This window comes from Globicephala melas, chromosome 13, assembly GCF_963455315.2.
Source record: "Globicephala melas chromosome 13, mGloMel1.2, whole genome shotgun sequence".
Taxonomy (NCBI): Eukaryota; Metazoa; Chordata; class Mammalia; order Artiodactyla; family Delphinidae; genus Globicephala; species Globicephala melas.
Genome location: NC_083326.1, coordinates 86,551,125 through 86,574,365, shown reverse-complemented (window position 1 = coordinate 86,574,365; position 23,241 = coordinate 86,551,125). Strand labels below are relative to the sequence as shown.

The window sequence follows — 23,241 nt, the reverse complement described above, 5'->3', positions numbered from 1 at the left end:
GGGCGGGAAGCTACTTTAAGCCAGGGTCAGAACCAAGACCTAGAAAATGTCATTTTGAAACAAGGGCTTCCTCACTTCATTTCAACCTTCTTCTGGGTTGCTTAATTCTTGGGTTTCACAAGATGGTCCCCAGCAACTCCAGGCTTGTATCTTTATAATTCCAAATCTAGCAGGAAGAGGAATGTTTCTTCCTGGTTACTCCAGAATAAGTCATGGGGTTAGCTCTGATTAAACCAATTTGGGTCGCATGTCCATCTTTGAACCAGCCGCTGTAGTGCAATAGATGGACTACTGCTGATTGGATGGGCTTAGGTCACACGACCATTCCTAGCCTAGGGGACCAGCCAGTCCCACCTGAACCAGAGGGAGCACTGATTTCCCTAGAATATCCAGGTTCTCTTACCAGAGGAGGAATAGATGCTGACTAGGCCCAAGGGATAGCTCTTCCCCATATAATGCCTGGACATTCACTTTGCCAATTTTATTTACGGGATGCTTATCCAATACATTTCATAAGATTCCAAAGAACTCTATAAAACAGGACAGCAACTTTGTCATATGTATTTCAATTTTTTTTTTCAGTTTGTTTGCTGTTAACTGCAATGGTTCTTTTCTTTTTTACAGTAAGTTTTATACCTTTATGGAGTCAAATCAATTAACTTTTCCTTTATGGCTTTAGTGTTAGACTTAGAAAAGCATTCCCCTCCCTGAGATTTTATATTTGCCCAGTTTTCTCTTAACGCTTTTATCTTTTCGATTTGTCCATGATAATATTTTATCCGTCTGGAATTTATGTCAGTACAATATGTGAAGCCAATTTTCCCCACATTTACTTTCTTCCAACAGAATTTATTGAATAATCCATTCTTTTCCCCATGGGTCTGGAAATGCCTTTAATTATCACATGATGAATTATTTTATGTATGTGCTTCAATTTTTATCCTTTGGATTCATCTCCACTGATCTTTCCTGTAAGGCCTAATTTTCAAAATAAATACACTTATAAGTACCAATTATCTATTTTATGATTGCAACATAAATTAAGATATTTATAAGGAATTTTTTTAAAGTGGTAGTTAAAAGAGAATGGTTAGGCGTGGTCCCACATTTGTTCACATCTTGTACTTCAAATAGGAAGAAACAGAAGTTCACTTTCTTTCACTTAACTCTCTCACTCCCTCTTATACCTCCCTTTTTTAATCTGTGAATGCCCGACTTCGGCAGATGTCTTGTAGGTCTTTAAAACCCAGGAGGGAAAAGAACCCAAGAAGCAGAGGTTGCTACTCCAAAGGTCAAATAAAGCGAGTGCTTCAAAAAAGTCAAATCAAAACCCATCTTCCTGGTCACATGCTCTCACGTCTTCTGTAAAAATAAAACACAGGTCATCCTGAAAGCTGAATTCATTCTCACAAAGGCAGGTTGGTATGGCGTTGCTTTGGGCTCCAGAAAACAAGACTTGACTCCATTCCATTGGTTGGCTCCGTTTTTAGTCCTTCTGCTTTCTGCTTCTACCTAGATTATCCCCAGCCAGATAGAACTATCGCAATAGGGACTCCCTGCGATAAATAGAATTTCTGACAACTTTCCATACCTGAGGAGAGTCGAAAGACCGATGACATGGCCTGCGACCTTAGCTAATGACCTATGCCATGGCCTGATGCACACAGGTGAGCTGGGCTTAAGTCCCTCTGCAGGGAACTGGGACACAGAAAAGCAGAAGCACTGGCCGTGAGCGCCGACAATGAGCCATCACGACATGTGGGGAAGGTGTTCAGCCGTTTGTGGATCGAGCGAGTGATGTGTGGAGGTGGAGAAAATCCATGATGACTATCTGTAAACCAGCATTTTGAGGAAGCTGAAACTGTGAGTAGGCACATGCCACGGTCTGGTCGCAAGGGCTGAGCCATGCAGATGTGAAATGAGAAGCAGAAATATCATGAAAAAAGAGAAATTGGGCAGCCCCTGAAATGTCCTCAACCTTGGGTGCTTTCTGAATACCTCCCATCAGAGAGCATCTTCTCTGAGTTCTGCTCTGAGAAAGGCATAGGGGACAGGGTGACGGCGGAGAAGCAAGGGCCCTGGGTTTTGAGCAAACGGCGCATTTCCAGTTCTAGTCCACATCACAAGCATACCTGCAGTAAGGTCCTCTTTCCCAGAGGGCCCTGGAGGCAAAGAGGCCCCCTGTAAAACTTGATAAGACGGTGTCACCTATCCCTGGACGCCTGCTGTGTGAGTTAAGTCTTTTATTTACTTGATTATTTTAGGTGCATGGGAGAGACTCACACAACTACTTTCAGGAACAGGGGGTGTATCACAAGTATACCCAACAAAGTGGTGACACTCAACATACATCAACTATCAGTTCTTTTAAGTATTCAATTCTTGGGGCTTAGTACACAGGCTGCAAGCTCACTGATCACAGGGGCCAGGCAGAAACTCTAAGAGGGCTTCCCTGGTGGCACCGTGGTTACGAATCCGCCTGCCGATGCAGGGGACACGGGTTCGAGCCCTGATCCGGGAAGATCCCACATGCTGCGGAGCAAGTAAGCCAATGAGCCACAACTACTGAGCCTGAGCTCTAGAGCCCACACGCCACAACTACTGAGCCCACGAGCCGCAACTACTGAGCCTGCGCTCTAGAGCCCGCAAGCCACAACTACTGAGCCCACATGCCACAATTACTGAAGTCTGGTCTCTAGAGCCTGCGAGCGGTTTTCTGAGAGAAAACTCTAAGAGCGAATTGGGCTGTGTGTGTAGGGAGAAATATCAGGCTGCCCTCCCCTTATATTTTTTATTTTCCCACTTTTTGATCGAATCACAATAGGTGGTTTGGGGCTACACGTAACGGAAAATCCAACACAGTGGCTTAAACAATGTCAAATTTACTATCTTTTGTTATGTGACATCTTTTTTTTTTTTTTTTTGCGGTATGCGGGCCTCTCACCGTTGTGGCCTCTTGTGGCCTCTCCTGCTGCGGAGCAGAGGCTCCAGACGCGCAGGCTCAGCGGCCATGCGGGCCTCTCACCGTTGTGGCCTCTCCCGCTGCAGAGCACAGGCTCCGGACATGCAGGCTCAGCGGCCATGGCTCACGGGCCCAGCTGCTCCGCGGCATGTGGGGTCTTCCCGGACCGGGGCACGAACCCGCGTCCCCCGCGTCGGCAGGCGGACTCTCAACCACTGCGCCACCAGGGAAGCCCTCTGATTCTTTACTGTGCTATCCACACAGCTGGCTTCATCCTACGCTGGTTTATCACATGATTGTGAAATAGCTCCCCCCCCACCCCCGGCAACTAGGGCTATGGGCGTCCTAATTCACGCCTGGTCTGGAAGGGTGTACCTCTCCTGCAGTCACTGGAGTCCTTTCCTTCAGGCTGGCTGGGCCCATCTATGTCACTTGTCTTCTCCTGGGCCCCAGGGAAAATTCACATCCAGAATGGCTAGAGTCCGGGTTTCTGAACACTGTGAAGATGTGTTAGAGACTTAGCACTGGTGTTGACTAGCCAGATCCAGATACAAGGATGAAGCTAGTTTCTTCTGAGCTCTATGGGTAGCTGGTGGGAGCAGGGAGAAAAAGGGTGTGGATGTTGGTGACAAGGAGCCAATCGGGCCCACTGCACCTTAATATAGAGCAGGGCTGTCCAGCAGAAGTCTCTGTGGCGGTGGAGTGATCAGTACTGTGCTGTCCGATATGGCAGCCCCTGGTCACCTGGGTCCACTGAGCACTTGAAATGTGGCTGGTATGATTTGAGAAACAAAGTATTTCACTGTAGGAAATTTGAATGAATTTAAGTTGGGCAGTGGACAGTGCAGATATGGGGAATAATTTCTCTACTGGGAGAAAAATAAGACAACAGAGAGTTGGGAGGATCTGTGTAAGCCAGACAGTTGGTGCCCCGTCTAAAGGTAGGGGCAGGTACCTGGTGTCAGCAGATCATGGCTCTGGGGGAAGGCAGGCGTGTTTTCATTACCTGATGCTGCCTAACTAACCTCCCCAGAACTTAGCAGCTTAACATGACAATTATTTAATTTGTTCACCTGCCTCTGTTAATTCTGCGAGCTGGGTGGAGGCTCAGGTGGGCAGTTTGTCCCGTTGGTCTTGCTGGTGGTTACTTGTGTGTCTTCCTTCATCGGGAAGGTGGGCTGGGAGGCTGAGGCACCGGGACCCCTTCTCCATGTAGCTGCAGGATCTCCCCCAACACGTGGTCTCCCCAACAAGGTAGCTGGTTCAGGGCTCCCAAGGCACAAAAGAAATTCTTAAGGTTTACGCTCAGACCTGGCTCAGGGACGCTTCTGCCACAGTCTCTTCACCAAAGCAGGTCACAGTCTCAGCCCTTTGGCACTGTGACCTGCAAAGAATGCGTAAAGGCACAAATACCAGAGGCGTGGTTCATGCAGGGGCGGGAGGTGGTCACTAGTGTCACAGGCAGTCGCACGTCCCAGTGTTGCTAGGGCTCCCGTCTGTTTTTTCAAGAGCAGCAGGGCATCCAAATTTATATGTGAAACCCCCCCTTTTTTTTTTTTTTTGCGGTACGCGGGCCTCTCACTGCTGTGGCCTCTCCCGTTGCGGAGCACAGGCTCCGGACGCGCAGGCTCAGCGGCCATGGCTCACGGGCCCAGCTGCTCCGCGGCACGTGGGATCCTCCCAGACCGGGGCATGAACCCGTGTCCCCTGCATCGGCAGGCAGACTCTCAACCACTGCGCCACCAGGGAAGCCCAAAACCTCCCAATTTTTAACTGTTGGCTCACTTTTTTTTTTTTTGGTAACAGCATTATTGAAATGTAATTCACATACCATACAGTTCATCCATTTAAAGTGTACAATTCAATGGTTTTTAGTATATTCACAGAGTTGTGCAACTATCACCACGATTTCAGAACATTTCATTACTACAAAAAGAAACGCCACACCTTTTAGCGGTTACTCCCCAATCTTCCCTTCCCCCCCAGCACTGGCAATCACACACCAGTCTGCATTCTGTCCCTATAGAGTTGCCTACTCCGGACACTTCATAGAAATGGAATCTTGAATTATATGGTCTTGGTTCGCTTCTTTTAAACATCGCAACCAAATGAAAACATTTCTGCCTGCTGGATTTGTTTTGCAGCCTCTGGGTACCCAGATTGGGGTGCATAGCAGACCTCCCGCGGACCAGCAACAAGTGCTCACGAGTCCTGGGTGCACATCCTAAGCTCTGTAACTGCCGCTTCCCACCTCCCAGCCCCCTTTCACCTGGCTTTATCCTTCTTAAACACGACAACCCAACTGGGTTAGCTTGCTGTCATCCAAAATGGCCCATCTGTTTGGGGCAGAGTGTCACCACTAAGTCACCACAGGCTTCAAGCTGAATGGCTTTATTTTCATTCCACGTTTAACGTTATTCTGCTCTTTGCCTGAGCGTATCATGCCGTCAGTCTTAAAACAGACACTCATAGTTTTTGACGTATGTACCAGCTGGGGTGTAGAAGAAGCACTGGACTAGGAATTAGTTTTGAGCCTTTTAACTCAAGTCTGAATTCTAATGCCTACGAGATGTGTGATCCTAGACCGGAATCTTGAGGGGTTTGCTTTTTCCACTAGCGAAATTAGGATACTAATACATGCTGTAGAACATCACGAGAGTCTCAAAAAAAATTAGGTGAACGTAAGACGTTCTTCCGGCACCATTTACAATTCAACAAATATTCAGTCATTCATTTATTCAGTTAATTCCACACATATCTATCACTGGCGAGTGCTGTCCTAGATTCTAGGAATATAGTAGCGGACAAAAGAAACAAAATCTCATCCCTCCTAGCTTTGAAGACAGCTACTAAACAGCTTCACAAAATGAATAATTATAAACTATAATGGGTGTGGTGTAAGAAAAACGTACACTGTGCTCTAATGACATATAAAAGGGGGATCTGTTCTAATCTGGGAAGATCAGGAAAGTGACATTTGAGCTGACAGCTGAAGATGATTAGCACTAATGGAAAGGGTGGGACAAGTCCTATCTTGGCATCCGATTATTCTCTCATTAAATATGTATCTACCGCCCACTGTGTGCCAGCACCTTGCTAGGCAACAGTCAAGATGTCAGACATTTTGAAAAATAAAGTTAATGCATGCTACTTCAAGCCTTTTAGGAAGGACTACTTACCCAGATGACTTACCAGCAAGCCCACTTCCTAGGCAATTGCTCCATCCTGGTTTTAGCTGGAGTTAAGGGTGGAGGCAGAAGAAGAAATGGTCTCAGATGAACTGAATTATGACAGTCCTGGGTCCCAATTTCTGAAGCCATGCTGGAGGCCGTTTCTGGAGAACACTCTTCCGCTCCACTCCGGTGTAACGTCCCACACTGGTGTAGGCGCTGGAGGGCATGGTGAGGCACAAGAGACACAAGAACCCTGCCACCATGGAGCTCATCATTGTGGGGACCATGTACAAGCTGGGGACAAAGGAATAAACAAAAAACGTGGCAGTTACCATGGGGGAAACTAAAACAGGGTAAGGGGATGGGCGTGGGATCCACTTTAGAAGGGCTGGTCAAGAAATGCTTACAAGGAGTCACCACTCCAGTTGAGGGCTGAAGGAAAACAGGAGGTCAGCCATGCGACAAGGAAACAAGGCTCTGAGCTTGTTGTCAGGTGGTGGTTCTCAGTGCAGGCGACTTTGCTCCACCGCGGGTCATTTGGGAACGTCTGGAGACAGATTTGATTGTCACAACTGGGGAGCGGGGTGGCACAGCCACAGTGCAGTAGAGGCCAGGGATGCCGTTACCCATCCTACAATGTACAGAACGCACGCCACAAAGAACTCTCTGCTCCCAATGTCAACAGAGCACAGAGAAACCTGGTCCCAGGGCAGGGAGGCAGGAGGCCGGGCGCGGGAGCAGGGGCCAGCCTGAGCAAACTAGCCTGGAGGGCAGGCAGAGGCTGAAGCCTCCGTAAAAAATCTGGGTTCGGAACCTCGGAGGGCCTGCCTCTGATTTCACTTTTAAAAACCTCTCTGCGGTCACACTCCTGCCCTCCGGCACCACCGCTAGCAGAAGCAAGTCTCCCGCCCGGGCAGGCTTCCGGGGCGGAACCGGAAGTCCCGGCGGGCGACACGGCAGGCTCGCCCAATAGGGACGCTCGCGGGGCGGGCCGAGAAGGCTGGCGAGCCTAGTATCGCGAGAAGGGCGGCGGCGGCGGCAGAGCCGTGCTGAGCCCAGCGCAGTGGAGCGGCTGGTCAGCTGTGGGGCGCATGGCGGGCGCAGGCGACGAGCGGACGCCGCTGCTGGGCGCGCGGCGGGCGGCGTTCGAGGGCCGGCGCGCGGCGTGCGCGGCCGTGCTGCTGACGGAGCTGCTGGAGCGCGCCGCCTTCTACGGCGTCACGGCCAACCTGGTGCTGTTCCTCAACGGCACGGCGTTCGGCTGGGAGGGCGCGCAGGCCAGCCAGGCGCTGCTGCTCTTCATGGGCCTCACCTACCTGGTGTCGCCGTTCGGGGGCTGGCTCGCCGACGCGCGACTCGGCCGGGCGCGCGCCATCCTGCTCAGCCTGGCGCTCTACTTACTCGGCATGCTGGCCTTCCCGCTGCTGGCCGCGCCTGCCACTCGCACGGCGCTCTGCGGGGCCCCCCGCCCCACGCGCCTCCGCAACTGCTCGGCGCAGCCGTGTGCCGACGCGCCTGACCGCTACTGCGCGCCCGCCGCGCTGTCAGCGCTCGCGCTCGTGGGCCTGGGCGTGGGCGCCGTCAAGGCCAACATCACGCCCTTCGGCGCCGACCAGGTGAGGGCCGCGCAGGTGCGGGGCGAGGGGGCGGGGTCGCCCGCGGACCAGGAAACCCAAGTACCGTGGGGGACCGCGCAGGGTGGGCGCTGGCGCGCGGGGGCTGCAGACCGAGAGGCCTTCTGCCTTTAGGAGGGGGCCTTTAGGAGTTGGGGGGGGGCTTTAGGAGTTGAGAGCTGGGGGAGAGCAGAGCGGTTTCTGGACTGGGCCTCTGCAAGTGCAAAGGCCCTGGGGCCAGAAGAGAGGGATGTTGCAGCTACCGTGGCAGTCGTGTTGCAGTACAGAACACATCAGTGTACCAAGTCTGTACGTACTGTACGCCTTAAACTTCTGGCAGGTTATGCGACAAGTATGTTTCAAACAAAAGAAGAAGTGGGAACAGGGGTGGCAGGCAGGTGCTTCGTGATGTGAAGCTTTGTAAAAAGTTTGAGGTCTGTTTTGAATACAGTAGGGAGCCTTTTTGGGGGTTTGAGCAGGGGTAATGTGATCTGATTTATGTTTCTAAAAAATTCAGTCTCTGTAGGGCGTGGGCCTGGCAGCTGTGGCCTGCCAGCCAAATCTGGTCTACTTCCTGTTTTTGGAGGGCCCACAAGCTAAGAATAAGACTGGTACTTAGTTTTTTGAACGATAGGAAAAAAGTAAAAAGAATATTTTTGTGGCAAATGAAAATGATAGGAAACTCAAATTTCAGCTTCCACAAATAAAGCTTTATTGGAACACAGCCCTGCACCTTCCTGGTCACATATGCTGTGGCCGCTTTCACAGTACGGTAGCAGCATCAAGTAGTTGTGACAGACTGAACGTCACTTAAACTATTTACACCCTGCCCCTTCACAGAAACAGTTTGCGGATGTCGGGTATAGAGACTAGGTTGTATGGGAAGTGCTGACAGCAGACAGATCAGGTAGGAGTCTGTTTCACTGGCCAGGTGAGAGAGGAGAGGTTTGGACTAGGACGGGGGCAGTGGACACGGAGTGAAGTGGTTGAGTCAGGATAAGTTATGGAGGTAGAGGGGCCGGGGTTGCTAGTGGATCTTATGCAAGCAACAGGGAAGATAACTCCTGGGTTTTTGCGCTAAGTAGCCATGTGACTGCGAACATTTACGGAGGGCTTACTGTGCATCAGGCCGCGTGCCGAGTACTTTGTCAGAGTTCATAGGACTCCTCTGCTGTTACTGTGCCCATTTTACAGATGAGGAAACTGGGGCTTGAGAGGTTAAATCATTTGCCCAGTGATACAGAGCTAGTACGTGACTGAGCCAGGGTGCAAGAGCCTGGCCTCTGCATCTGAACTTTAATCACCCCTGTGAAAGGCGACGCCTTGTAATGATGTTGGAAATACTAGTTGCCTAATGTCCTGAATTCTTCACTTCCTTCTCTGCACCGTGGAATGTGGTTTCCATACGTGAACTCATTTGAATCTCATGTGAATCTCATACCCATGTTTTAAATGAGAAAATGGAGGTGCAAAAAGATTTATTTCTTTTGTTGTCCTATAGGTAGTGAGTGTTCAAGCCAGGGTTTAGGTGCAGGTCTGATTTCTTAATGTGTCCTTTAACTGAGATGGGCATTCTGTGACGGCTTTGGCCTTTGGGGTGCCGGCAGCTCACAGGCCAACCGCGAAGGCACAGAACTGGGATTACCCATCTTTAAAGACCAGGCCACAGGACTAAAGTGCGCCCTGAGTGTTTAGGTTGTGCCCCGTACTGTACCGAGCGCTCTTCCTATGCGATCTTATCTAACACCTTGCAACAATTTATATCCCGAATTGTCCCTGTTTTACAGTAAACGGAGGCTTGGGCGGTTTGACCTACCCAGGTCCACAGCACGTGAGTGGAGGAGCTGGGTTTAAACCCGGAAAGTCTGACTTAAAAATTCCTGCTCTCCAGTAGATAATAGACGAGGGATTAATATTCCTGAAAAGAATGAGTGGTTCTGTAGAGGTTCTCTAGAAGGCACGACAGAATTTGCGCTCTTTTGATGTGTAATTAGATGTGGACCTTAAAAAGAAACGTGCTCTTCTTCAAGAGAACTGACCTCATCTTCTCTAACGTGACACTGCCATGGACAAAGGAGAGCCACTCTATATTTAAGGATATCAGAGAGACTTGACAGCCAAACACAACGTGTGCTTCATAATTGGAGCCCAGCTTTTCTAAAAGCCATTTATTGGGACGATTGTGATAACTTGATTATAGACCACATATTAGATAAAGTTGCATTGGTGTTAATTTTCTTAGGTGTGATAATGGTTTGTGTTATGTAGAAGAGTGGCCTTATTTTTAGGAGATTCATGATGAAATCTCTAGGGTGAAATAATGATGCTGTAACTTATTTTTAAATGGTTCAGCCCAAAGAGTACTTCATATCTATACAGAAAAAGAACTGAGGCTGTAAATGAAGGCTACAGAAGTGTATGCTTTACTATTCTTTCAACTTTTCTGTATGTTTAAAATTTTTTTTACTAAAAAGTTAAGGGGATGTCCATCAACTGATGGGTGGATAAAGCACGTGTGCTCTCTCCGTACAGTGAAATATCCTTCAGCAGTAAAAAGGGATGAAGTACTTTCTTCAACGTGGATGCACCTTGAAAACATCATGCCCCTGAAAGATGCCAGGCACAAAACACGGCATGTTATGTGATTCCATTTACATGCGATGTCCAGAATAGACAGGTCCACAAAGACGAGGAGGTTAGTGGTTGCCAGGAGTCAGGAGAGGGGAAAGGGAAGCAACTGTAAGAGGAAGTTTCTTTTTGGTGTGACAAGAAATGTGGAATTGGATAGAGGTGATGGTTGCACATCTGTGAATAGACCGAAAACCACTGAGTGGTACATTTCAACAGGGTGATTTTTTTATTATGAGAATTGTATCTCAGTGAAAAAAACATGTAAAAGGAAAATACTAGTACCCTTCAGCCAAGGTGCTTGCTCTGTGCCAGGTGCTTGCTGGTCTTCGAAGGGGATTTGAGAAGCGTCCCCCAGAGGTGCCGCACGGCTTGCGGGATTATACATTTATATATTCTTTTTCAGATTCTTTTTCTTTATAGGTTATACAGGATATTGAATATAGTTCCCTGTGCTACACAGTAGGACCTTGTTGGTTATTTTATATATAGTAGTGTGTTACCTATTAATCCCAAGTTCCCAATTTATCCCTCCCCCAGCTCTCCCCTTTGGTAACCATAAGATTGTTTTCTATGTCTGTGAGTCTGTTTTGGAAATAAGTTCATTTGTGTCATATTTTAGATTCCACATACAAGTGATATCATATGGTATTTGTCTTTCTCTGTCTGACTTACTTCGCTTTGTATGATCATCTCTAGGTCCATCCATGTTGCTGCAAATGGCACTACTTTATTCTTTTTTATGGCTGAGTAATACTTTGAAGGTACCTTTATGCTTCTCTATCACTGACGCCTTTGTCTGCGATACAGGGCCTCTAGGAAGCCCTCTGAGTGAGAGATGAATGGGGTCATGCTGTGCAGCCCTGAGAAGGAGGCCTTAGCTGACTTTTGAAGGAAGATGCACACCAGAGTCCGGGGGTGATGCTGATGTAAATCATGTCAGCCCCGTCTTTTCCCCCGAGGGATTAACCTTCCTCAAAGGTCACAGTCATTCTAAATGGATGGCTCCTGTAGTTGAACGAGTGAACTGAAAGAACTCTTTTTTACAGACAAAGAGAGCAAAGATACATTTTTTCTAGAGGGGAAAAAAAGAGTTGCGCTGTTATGTGTTTAAAGGAATTTTTCCAAATCAGCCAACTGTCTGACTCACTCCCCAGGATCCTGTTCCTTTAGCTGCACTTCTCTGAGTTGACCGCAGCAGTGTCTTTTGACCGGTCATATGATGGTTCCGTTTACCCTTGGTCGGGTAAGGCTGGAGGCAGGTGTACAGATGGTGACGTAATGTGACCCACATGAAGTGCGGGTGTCAGTCCAGGGCATGGAGGCATGTGACTTGCGGTTTATAGGAGCCAGCAGGCTCCTGTAAGAAAATTACTGCTATGTGGTTATTTAGGGTCTAGTGATAGGCTTAGGTTCCTGAAGTAATTTTAGTGAATTACACTTGGAAGTTCAAATAAGTCGACTGCCAAGTTTACCAGGATGTGTGCTGTGCCACTGTAGATACTGGGAAGGGCCGATATATAGTTCAGTTAAAACGTATATTGTCTGCTTTTTTTTTTTTAGTTTTTTTAAAATTTATTTATTTTTGGCTGTGTTGGGTCTTCGTTGCTGCGCACGGGCTTTCTCTAGCTGCGGCAAGCGGGGGCTACTCTTCGTTGCGGTGCGCGGTCCTCTCACTGCGGTGGCCTCTCCCGCTGTGGAACACGGGCTCCAGGCTCACGGGCTTCAGTAGTTGTGACCTGCGGGCTCAGTAGTTGTGGCTCGCAGGCTCTAGAGCACGGGCTTAGTAGTTGTGGCATGTGGGCTCAGTAGTTGTGGCTCGCGGGCTCTAGAGCACAGGCTCAGTAGTTGTGGCTCGCAGGCTCTAGGCACACGGGCATCATTAGTTGTGGCTCGCAGGCTCTAGAGCACGGGCTCAGTAGTTGTGGCTCACAGGCTCTAGAGCATGGGCTCAGTAGTTGTGGCTCGCAGGCTCTAGAGCACGGGCTCAGTAGTTGTGGCTTGCAGGCTCTAGAGCACGGACTTAGTAGTTGTGGCACGTGGGCTCAGTAGTTGTGGCTCGCGGACTCTAGAGCACGGGCTCAGTAGTTGTGGCTCATGGGCTCTAGAGCACAGGCTCAGTAATTGTGGCACACAGGCTTAGTTGCTCCGTGGCATGTGGGATCTTCCCGGACCAGGGCTCGAACCCGTGTCCCCTGCATCGGTAGGCAAATTCTCAACCACTGCACCACCAGGGAAGCCCCTGCATTAACTTTAGATATTATGTTTACTGGCCCCCTTTTAAGCTTGCCCCCCATCCTAATTACTTGTTTTTATATCTTTAGTTAAATTTTCTCTGTAACCGTGTCTGCTTACAGTTTTTTCTTCCCTCTGGTCTGTTTCCAGGATAGCATGAATATTTGAGTCCATTTTTGTGACATTTAAACGCACTGTGGGGACTTCCCTGGCACTCCAGTGGTTAGGACTCCGCACTTCCACTGCCCGGGGGCCCGGGTTCGATCCCTCGTCGGGGTAGTAAGATCCTGTAAGCGGCATGACGCAGCCAAAAATGATTAAAAAAAAATAAACGCGTTGTGTTCTCATGGAGAGCTGTCTTAGAAATGTAAGGCATCCTCCGTACAGATCATTTATTCAGTGATCATGCCAGCGTTTGGTCCAGGACCTCTGCTCCCTTCTGACGTGCGGGGGCCAAGTTTAAGCTCCTCCTCCTGCTGCGGCTTATTTAAAACTCAGATTTTCAGTTTGAGACGGGGTTACCAGATAATTACTTCAGGCATATTATTTGTTATCACGATATCCATGTTTAATCATTTTGGATTAAATTTTTTTTGGAGGAACAAACGATTTTGACTATATATTTACACCTGTACTTTGATCTTAAAAAGTAGAGGTTAAAAGTGTCATATTGCATAATATGACTGCTAAAAAGGTAGTTTCTGTGCATCACAACTGGTTGTTTAGGCCCCCATTGAAAACCTCCTCTCTTACTTAGGAAAGGAGATTGCTCTGTGGATCAGAATTCAGATCTGTTACTGGACCAGGAATTGTCCAGCCTTTTCACAACCTGTAACTTAAGGACGAGACAACAGAAGTTCCCAACACAGCAACACCTGACAGTCTTTGTACATGGTCCATTGTCAGCCTTTAGCTAATAAAGTTTGTTTAACCCTTTTATGAGGTGGAACTGGCTAGGAATGACTCTGGCTGGTGCAGAGCACATTCTCGTGGTGTCCACGCAGATGTGAGAAGCCATCCTCGGAGGGACGTCACGGGGTGCCCACCCCACACGGACTGTCCCTGCCAGGACGGGCTCCGGCTGGGCAGGTCTTGTGGAGAGTGCACACCTAGAACTCGCTTGTGTTCCCTGGTGCTTGTGTTTGTCTGCGTTGAGGAAATCAGTGATTTTTGCACCTTCCAGGGATCTCTGTCCTTATCAGAACTTCTCCTGATTCCATTGAGAGGCTTCCTGGTCTAAAAATAGCATGCGGTTTTAGTTTGTCTGTAATTTTCCCCTTGTTCCAGATTTATCAAGGTGTGGAGCTATATGGCTGTGAGTAGAAGTTGTTTCCAGTCCTCTGGAAAGTTGTTTAAAATGCAGATTCCTGGGCCCCAACCCCAGAGATGGTGAGTGGGTAGTCCTGGAACGTGGGTCCTGTGAATCTGTATTTTTAAGGAGCATGCCAGGCGTTTCCAAAGCAGGTGGTCCACGGGAGGTACTTGGAGAAATTCTCTAGGATTTGTTGGATCTAAGTATAGTTAAGAGAAACACTGCCCAGAATCTGCAGTAATTAAAAGCATAAAAGATACATTTTTTTTGTCAGGTTGTGTCTGTAAACACCATTTTGATTGATTGGCTACATTTCTGGATTTTTTGGCTGTGTCTTGTGGGATCTTAGTTCCCCGACCAGGGATGGAACCTGGGCCCGGGCAGCGACAGTGCAGAGTTCTAACCACTGTACCGCCAGGGAATTCCCATGTGCTGCCTCTCTTAAAGGCTGTGGTGACAACAGTAATTGATATAAAGATATAGTAATATATGAAAACATCGTATATGTTTTTCATCCTTGAGGATGATCACACGTTTTTAAGTCTCTTTCCTCCCGGTTATTTTAGGTTAAAGATCGCGGTCCAGAAGCCACGAGAAGATTTTTTAATTGGTTTTATTGGAGCATTAATCTGGGAGCAATCGTTTCTCTGGGGGGCATTGCCTACATTCAGCAGAACGTGAGCTTTGTCACCGGCTACACCATCCCCGCTGTCTGCATCGGAGTGGCTTTCGTGGCCTTCCTCTGCGGCCAGACCTTCTTCATCACCAAGCCGCCCGATGGCAGCGCCTTCACTGACATGTTCAGGATCCTGGTGTATTCGTGCTGCCCCCAGAAGCAAATCAGGGAACGCAGTCCTAGTGGGTGAGCACTTTATTCTCATCACAGGCTCAGTTTTCCACGTGACTTACCAACCGTCATAAATAAAGTGCTGGCTTATGTCTGTCCTGTGCTCACCGTGGAGGGGGACACGGGGCTGAGGTTGCAATGTCTCACGCCAGCTGCAGGAGGCGGGTGTGAGGTACTTTGTCTCCATCTTAAAGACAGACCGGCGGCCTCCCTCCTGGGCTCGCGCTTTTCATTTCTGACCTGCACGTTGGACTTCCTCCCGCTGCTGGTGTAAGATGGGGGCTCCCGACTACGCAGTCGTGTAAAGGTGATAAAAGACAGAACCTTGCCAAGGGCATCGAAGAGACAGTGTACCACTTGATGCATTCCTTTGAATGAGAAACCAAGCAGTCGCTTACTTGGTCGCTGCCTGTCTGTGCTCCTTAAGCAGGAAGCTGCTGTGCGGGTCCCCGTGGCCCGTCCCCCAGGGGTCACTGCAGCCGCTCTTTGAGAAGGGCAGGAGAGCAGAACTGAGATGCAGGTAGGGTAACTCCGTCATCCCCTTTGCCGGGGACTTCCCGGTTTTAGCACCGTATGCCCACGACCTGAGGTCTTAAAGCCCAGAGTCCCGGGGCCCGGGGAGTCCTGGGCAAACTGTGGCGGAATGTCAGTCACCCTAGATGCAGATTAATGAAGCAAAGTCCAGAACTTAGCTCAAAAAGAGACTTCAGAATTTTTTTGTTGTTACTTTTTGATGTAACAACAACCTGTAGTAAAATACGTCCCTTTTGCCTATACAGTTCTGGGAAGTGTGACAGATGCCATCATGTAACCAGAGTGCATTCAGGATACAGAGTATGTCCATCCCCCCAGAAAAGTCCCCAGGACCCTTTGGAGTTGAGCCTCTCGGAATATTTTGATCGAGGCCGGTGTTGAGATGGGCGCTCAGTCCCTGAGCCGGAGGTTGACGTCCTGCAGGAACCTTCTGCAGGCCGACCCCGCGTCTGTCTGCCCCCTCATGGCTTGTCTGCGTGTGTCTAATTTATGTCCTTGGAGCCATAACAGCTGTCTGATGTTCCTGTACCAGAGCAGCTCTATGGCCCTGCCCCTTTGCTCCTGGCTAAACGTCTCTAGCTGCTTCAGCTGTCCCCGTGCGGAATTCCGGCACAGCTAACCACCCCAGTGCCCTGGAATTCTAGTGGGTCAGTGTGGCATTCAGACTCATAATTCAGAACTGCAGCTGGTGGGACCACACTAAAGAATTTTTAACAGTTGAAGCCTCATTGCCTCAGCAGCAAGCAGTAGTGCTTTACCGGGGCCTCATTTTAATTAGGCAAAAGCAGGGTTTCAGATCCTATATGTTTAGGCTACAGATTGAATGCCATTAGCAAAATATACTGTTAAATTTTCGGTGTGTCTGTGTGGGTGGTACCTGGTAGACAGTTCTGTGGGAGAACACCACTGCTTTGTGGACACTTGGGTTTTAATGCACACGTGGCATGGCGAAGTCAGTTTGGACTTAGGAATCTGTTTTCCCTTTAGATTGGTTTTTGAAGTCTTCCTTGGCACAATTAGAAAAGGACCAGCTTGCAGAAAAGTTGATGGTCTAGAGAATTCTCCAGCTGTGCTCTCCTTACGCACAGGTTAGGGCTGTATGACCTTGGGCAGGTTTATGACCTTGTAAAGCCTTCTTTACAAGGGTGGGAAAGGACCCCTCTCATAGGATCAGTGTGAGGCCTCAGTGAGCTAATAAGAGCCCGGGTAACGGTAACTAACTGATGAGGATGCTTTTGTGGAAGGTCACATCGTCAAGTTATCATCATCACCAGAAGCATCGCCCCTCCCCCTCTCGGCTCTTCCTTCACTGAAGAGCTGGTGGCTTCCCTGAGAGCCTCCCTCCCAGTCACACTGGTGTAATAGTAAAGCAGCTTGGCTTTGTAACAGTCGGTGTGGTCGTCAAGTCTTGACGTTTGATAAATGACCTAATATAAAATCCAGACAGTCCAGCACAGTAATTTTTCCAGATGCTCACCCAGTCACGCAGCCGACGTAGTTGTCATCAGCTTCGGATGAAACTGCGGACCTTCCTCAGCACAGTGGGGCTGGTGGCCAGGGTGACAACGCTGGGGGTGAGGTCAGCCACCTTTCAGACGGTGAGGGGCGATCCTGTCATATCTCCTAGTCTCAAGAAAAGGATGGTGGCTGCAGTCTCACTCTGGCTAGGAAGTCCTTCTGCCAGCTGTGTCCATGTGTCCCAGTGTTGAGGAATAATCTAGGTAGCTGTACTGGGTGGGGACCATTAGTAGGTAGCAGAATGGAGTTGGAGCAAATTCAGCACAGCAAGCTGGTTTCCTACCTCCAAACTTAATTTGTTACCAAATAATTGATTTCTGGGGGTGGAAGAAAACTAATTCCTTCATTTTATTTCCCAAAGTGAAGGCATTGGAGTCTTTCAGCAATCTTCTAAACACAGTCTGTTTGATTCATGTAAGATGTCTCATGGAGGGCCATTCCCGGAAGATAAAGTGGAAGATGTGAAAGCCCTTGTCAAGATTGTCCCCGTTTTCTTGGCTTTGATACCTTACTGGACAGTGTATTTTCAAGTGAGTGGTGACATTCAGGTTTCATTTCCTGTCTCCCCGTGAATGCCCCCCGGCACTCGTTCTGGCCGTCACTGAAGTGCGCGGGGTTCCTGGCTTTCTTTGTCACGAGTCTTCAGGATCTCGGAATCTTGTTTTTAGTTATGGACTCCTTTTTGCTGATTGAAATGTTTTGAAAACCTTAAAACGAAGCTAAGAATGGGGATGCTTCTGTTTTTCCAGACCCCACCTTTTAATATGGTTTCTCATTGGGATAATGGTTACTTCTTTTTCAAAGTTCATCTCCAGACAACTTTTATGGTGACCAAGTAATTGACCCGTGTTTTCAAACCTGAGTGTTGCAAGTCTCAGCACGGTGTAGTCTGGGGGAGGGCGCACGCTGCGAGTGAGTGACAGCCGTGCTCATGTAATGACAGCTGCTTTCTACACCCAGATGCAGACGACGTATGTTTTACAAAGTCTTCATTTGAAGATTCCAGAAATTTCCAGTATTACAACCAATCCTCATACGGTGAGAACAGTTGAAATGATCTGAAAATTGTCTTTGGGGGTTTACGTGACAAATGGATTCCTTCTACCAATGGTAGATACTTTGTAATGACAGCAGTTAGCTTGAACTAAAAGCATTCCTTGAATGTTGAAATGGAATTTGAATGGAATGTTGAAATGGAATGTTTGCTTATTTCTGAGACTGTTTCCCATTGGTTATGTCCTTTGCTAGATTAAGTTGACTCCTGATGTTAACATTTCACCTGACTCTTCTTTCCCCCGAGAAAGCACAGAAAAACAAACGCAAATCCCTTTAGAAGTGGAAACCTTTTCTCAGTACCAGTGTCTTGAGACAGACTATTTTCCTAGGAGGTTATACTTTGTACAAATGAACTTCTTTTTTTTTTTTTTTTTTTTTTTTGCGTTACGCGGGCCTCTCACTGTTGTGGCCTCTCCCGTTGCGGAGCACAGGCTCCTGACGCACAGGCTCAGCGGCCATGGCTCACGGGCCCAGCCGCTCTGCGGCATGTGGGATCTTCCCGGACCGGGGCACGAACCCGTGTCCCCTGCATCGGCAGGCGGACACTGCGCCACCAGGGAAGCCCTGATGAACTATTCTTGAACTATTCTTGAAATAAGCTTTTCCCATTTAGATGTTAGTTGTCAGACGCGTGACTGCTGACACTGCAGAAAAATAAGCAGGTGTCTTCTGTGTTTCCCGCTTCCAGTTTCCGGCAGCCTGGCTAACCATGTTCGATGCTGTGCTCATCCTTCTGTTAATTCCCTTGAAAGATAAACTGGTGGATCCCATCTTGAGAAGAAACGGGCTGCTCCCATCGTCCTTGAAAAGGATCGCGGTGGGCATGTTTTTTGTGATGTGCTCGGCCTTCGCAGCAGGTGAGAAGCCGTTTCCGGTTCCGGTTGTGGGTGATGCGGAATGTGGCCACACGCCACGTGGCACTCAGGAAGTGTGTGTACTTCAAAAGAGGACATATATGGGTTATTCTAACCCTGACTGGTGTTCGTTTTCTAGTTTTTCATTTATGAAGCTTAAGGTTTTTTCCTAAGGATTTGTCTGGGTTTTGTTTTGGTTTGGTTTGGTTTTTTAGAACTATAACCAGTGAAATGCTCTGGAAAGAGACTTTTGGGTTGAATCAAAGGAGGCTTGTTGTCTCCTAGTGATTTAGATTTTAGACAACTGTTAACTGCCGTGTAGATGAAACTTCATAAATAAAGGTGTTAAATAATCCTCAGAGCTGTGATTCTTAATGTCAGGTCCATTAATCAGCTTTATATACCTGAACCCTTTGCACTTTTATGTAAAATTTTACGTGCATCTTCCTGGAGAGAAAGGTTTTTTTGTTTTGTTTTGTTTTTAAATCAAATACAGGTTTGTAACCAGCCTCCATCCCCCAGAAAAAAAAGAAAGAGGTTAAGAACTAATGCCTGAGTATTCCAGCACCTTCTGGGGGCTCCATTCTGTTTGCATAATTCTTAGATTCTGAAGTATAAGCTGAAATATCGTGTGCTGATAAAGCTGAGCTGTTACTGACTTTCTCACCTTGCTTTGGAGCTCTTCCTTCATTAATATTTGAAAACGATTGAACGGTGAAATAGCTTACCTATATAACAAGACAAGAACAGCTGCTTTCCTGAATCACCTATATGTCATCTCTGTTATGAGGAATATAATGTTAAGCACTGCTGAGATGGAGTTTAATATTCTCCGACAGTGCTTCACAGCAGCCTCCATCCACTCTCGCCAGGGTGAACACAGTACTAAATGTAGTACTGTCTATTGATATAGTACTCAATAGATTTAAAGAAATGAGTCCCTAGGCTTAAGAATTCTATATTCCAGACACTGGGACATCTTAGGAGACAGTTATGTTTTTTCTTAATCAAATAGGTAATTAAAGGGAGGGCGTGTCTGAATGAAGCTTTTGCTGTGTGCTTGCTGTGTGATTCGTTTCTCTTCCAGTCCTGTGCACATGGGGAGGTAAGCCAGAGCAGACGAGAGCTGGATTACAGCGGGGCTCTGATTGCAGGTCTCGTGCCGCAGAATTGGTGATGGGCAGAGCCGCTGTGCTGGGGTGGTGCCCTGAGTGCCTGCCGTGGGCCCGGCTTCTTCCTGGGCTGGGGAGCCCCCTCTCTGTGCCACGACCAGCCATTCACACCCCTTGGAAAGGAGGCCTTGTCCTCTCCCTGTGGGAAAGGCGAGGCTGCTGGTTCCCCAGGCATTTTCTAGCAGACTTCGGCTTTGGTTCCTCTAATACCGTCTTGACTTCCAGTTTCATTTATGGCTGAATAGCTTCTCCGGGCTGCCCTGAGAACCCCAGGGGCTTCCCGGTGGTTTCTTTGCCTGTTTACGTGGGAAACGACAGCAGACAGGTGACTGTTGTCCAGCGGGGCAGGCAGTGCTGTCTTAAAAGTGCAGGCCGTCCCGGCAGTTCACTTCCTGCTCAGCAGGTCGGGCTGTCGTCAGGTGGCCACGGGCACCTGCAGAGAGGCAGGTGCTCTGCACTGTGTGACCACGGCCGCTCTGAACTTCAGCATCTGAATTGATCGCTTACACGCGGACAACACCGCTGAGGCTGGTGTCCTAAAGAGGCGCTCTTTGCTGAGTGGCCAGAAGTTGGGAAGGAGCTTAATGGCCACTGGTTTCAAGAGTTTAAATACCTGGCAACTGGACTTAAGCGCAGTTCATTAAATTTAATGTCAGCAGTACCTGGTGTTGCGTGCCGTTTCATTTCCAGCTCCAGTGAATATTGTTTAATTGGAACATTAATGACCTTTGAATACAGACCTGAAATCATTACAGCAAACCAAAGTTTTAATAGAAAAGAGACTATTTTGCCTTTTAGCTTACTACATTCAACCATGATAAATCAGGATCTTCCATTTAGTACCATCCCTGCCGGTAATAATTCTTTCTTTAAATTTTCTTAGATGAGAATCAGGCATGTCCAAGGGGTTTCTTCTAGTCTGCTTGAGAAAAAAAGAGGTGTGTTAATTTGTCAGATTTCCTCGCCCCTTAAGACGTGTGTGCTCTTAATTTACAGACATCATAGATGCTCACTGGAGAAAAGGGCACCTTAGAAACATAAAGGAGAAAATAAAAGTCAACTGTAATTTCCCCAGAGATGCTCATTCCTGGGATGGTGTGTATCCGTCTAATCCCGTTTGTGTGTCTCTGCATACATACACACACACCTTCTGTGTTTTTGCGAAAATGAGATACTGATGTGTAAGCAGATTTGCGCCTGAATAAGGAATACTAAGTGTAAGGAAACCATAAAAATATAATAAAAGCTACGCTTGTTACTATTGGGGGGTAGAAAGATCCCCCAAATACAGATGAGCCATCTCCCCTCATTTTCCCCTTCCTCCTCCTTTTCCTTCTCTCTCTCTCTCTCATACACACAGATTTAAGCACTCATAATTCCACCAGGGGCTTCCAAGGAAATCCTCTACCACCATTCTGCAAGTGCATGGGAAAAATTATGTATGATGTGATGTGTGTGTGCGTTTATACTTCGTCACCTGCTTTAATAAAAAAAACAAACCTAAAATATCCTTCCTCCGTGTCAGACATTCACGTGCAATCCTTTGTTGTTGGGTGTCGAGGATTCTAGTTTTCACGGTACGGTAATCACTGCAGTGAAATTGCTTTGCTTCTCGAATCCCTGGAAGTGTAATCACTGCATCCTTGTTTGATGTGTGTACATGACAGAGTTACCTTCCGTCATCCCAGGCTGATGGTACCCATCCGTGTGCCTCACGGTCTGCTCTTCCACTCAGCTGTGCCGTGGATGCCCTATTACCACAGCGGTTTTTTAGGCAGGAGTCTGTGCCCGGACTTCAGGGCATGGAGAGCATCCTGGAATGGAGACAGAATCATCTGAGTGCCTTTTTCTTGGGTCATAGCTTTCGTTAGGAAAGAGTTCAGAGCCACTGGTCTACAGCACTTTTTAAAAAACTGTTATCAGGGCTTCCCTGGTGGCGCAGTGGTTGAGAGTCCGCCTGCCGAGGCAGGGGACGCGGGTTCGTGCCTCGGTCAGGGAGGATCCCACATGCCGCGGAGCGGCTGGGCCCATGAGCCATGGCCGCTGAGCCTGTGCGTCCGGAGCCTGTGCTCCGCAATGTGAGAGACCACAACGGTGAGAGGCCCGCGTACTGCAAAAACAAACAAACAAACAAACAAACTTATCACAGAGTCAATCCACGGTCCTTAAAAGTTAAAAATACATAGATAGAAGTGCGAGGTGACCTAAATTCACTCCTCATCCCACCATCCAGTGATGACGCCTACACCTGTGTTTATATCTTCCTAGAATATTTTATTACAGCTAAATTGTTCTTTTTAAAACAACAGAAATGGAACAAACTATTCACAGTTTATAAGCTATTTTTATATACTATATATAATACATACCATTTTTCCAAGTCAATTACAAATTTAAATTATAGTTTTTGACAATGACGTAATATTCCATTTTGGGCTGTACTATCAGTTTTTAAAACCAGTCTTCTTATTAAACGTGAGGGTTGATTCCAGTCTGTCCTACTTGAAGCAGTGCTGTGTGCACACCCTGACACGTCCGCACATGTGTGCTCATCTCGTGTGAAAGGGCCAGAGCAGTGTGCCGATGCGAGTCTGATCTCGCCGTGCCCTTGTCACACTGATTATTGTGTCCTGTTAATCTTCTCTTATCTGAAGGGTTACAGCATTCTGTATCTTTAATGTGTACTAGGAGTGATCTTAAGACTTTTTCCCAAAATGTGTCAGACATTCTCTTCTGTGTACGGTTGGTGTGTTGTGACCAGTTTTCTTGTGGGTTTTTCTTGTAATAGAGTGTAGATTGTCACTACTCAGAATTTTATCTCATTTTACGAATATTTTTCCCATTTTTTTCACTTTCCCTTTAATTTTGTTTGTGACATCTTGTGAAGTCTTATGTGCTTCTTCATTTAGGTCCTGTACATTTTATGTTAGGTTTATTCCTAACTGCTTTTATGTATTTTGGTTTCTCACCTAGGAGATTTTTTAAAATTCTGAGTTTCAGTGAATTATTTTCAGATGGTTGCTTGTCTTGAAATTAACATAGTTTCTTTTCCTGCCTTCTTTATAAAAAGAAGGTATTTATTGTTTATTTAGGCCACACTGCCCGGCTTGTGGGACCTTAGTTCCCCGACCAGGGACTGAGCCCGGGCCTGGGCAGTGAGAGCGCTGAGTTCTAACCCCGGGCCGTCGGGGAGTCCCGTTTTCCTGCCTTCCTGCTGCGCCTCCCTGTGTCTCTTCTTGTTTGGCAGGGTGGCCCGGCTTTCTCCAAGGCTGCTGCTGGTGACGGGCGCCCCCCTTAATCCCTGACTTCAACGAGCGCACCTTCAGCCCCTCACTGT

The 23,241-nt window shown here is 47.8% G+C and overlaps 2 protein-coding genes across 5 annotated transcripts in view; one reads left to right on the top strand and one right to left on the bottom strand.

Annotated features, from left to right (window-relative positions):
• The window catches only part of GLT1D1 (glycosyltransferase 1 domain containing 1), a 186,026-nt gene extending 179,029 nt beyond the window's left edge, over positions 1-6,997 (bottom strand). Inside the window, exons 1-2 of the mRNA XM_030859970.3 lie at positions 6,543-6,997; positions 6,155-6,429 (exon numbers count right to left, since the gene is read on the bottom strand). Coding sequence (XP_030715830.1) covers positions 6,155-6,282 — 128 coding nt within the window. The 5' untranslated portion in view covers positions 6,283-6,429; positions 6,543-6,997. The remainder of the gene's footprint in view (positions 1-6,154; positions 6,430-6,542) is intronic.
• A 229-nt stretch (positions 6,998-7,226) lies between these two features.
• SLC15A4 (solute carrier family 15 member 4) overlaps positions 7,227-23,241 on the top strand; it is a 93,011-nt gene continuing 76,996 nt past the window's right edge. For all 4 annotated transcript variants that reach the window (XM_030859964.3, XM_060311006.2, XM_030859963.2 and 1 more), the window contains exons 1-5: positions 7,227-7,751; positions 14,490-14,785; positions 17,184-17,352; positions 17,783-17,860; positions 18,567-18,735. In XM_030859964.3, the coding sequence (XP_030715824.1) occupies positions 7,227-7,751; positions 14,490-14,785; positions 17,184-17,352; positions 17,783-17,860; positions 18,567-18,735 (1,237 nt within the window). The remainder of the gene's footprint in view (positions 7,752-14,489; positions 14,786-17,183; positions 17,353-17,782; positions 17,861-18,566; positions 18,736-23,241) is intronic.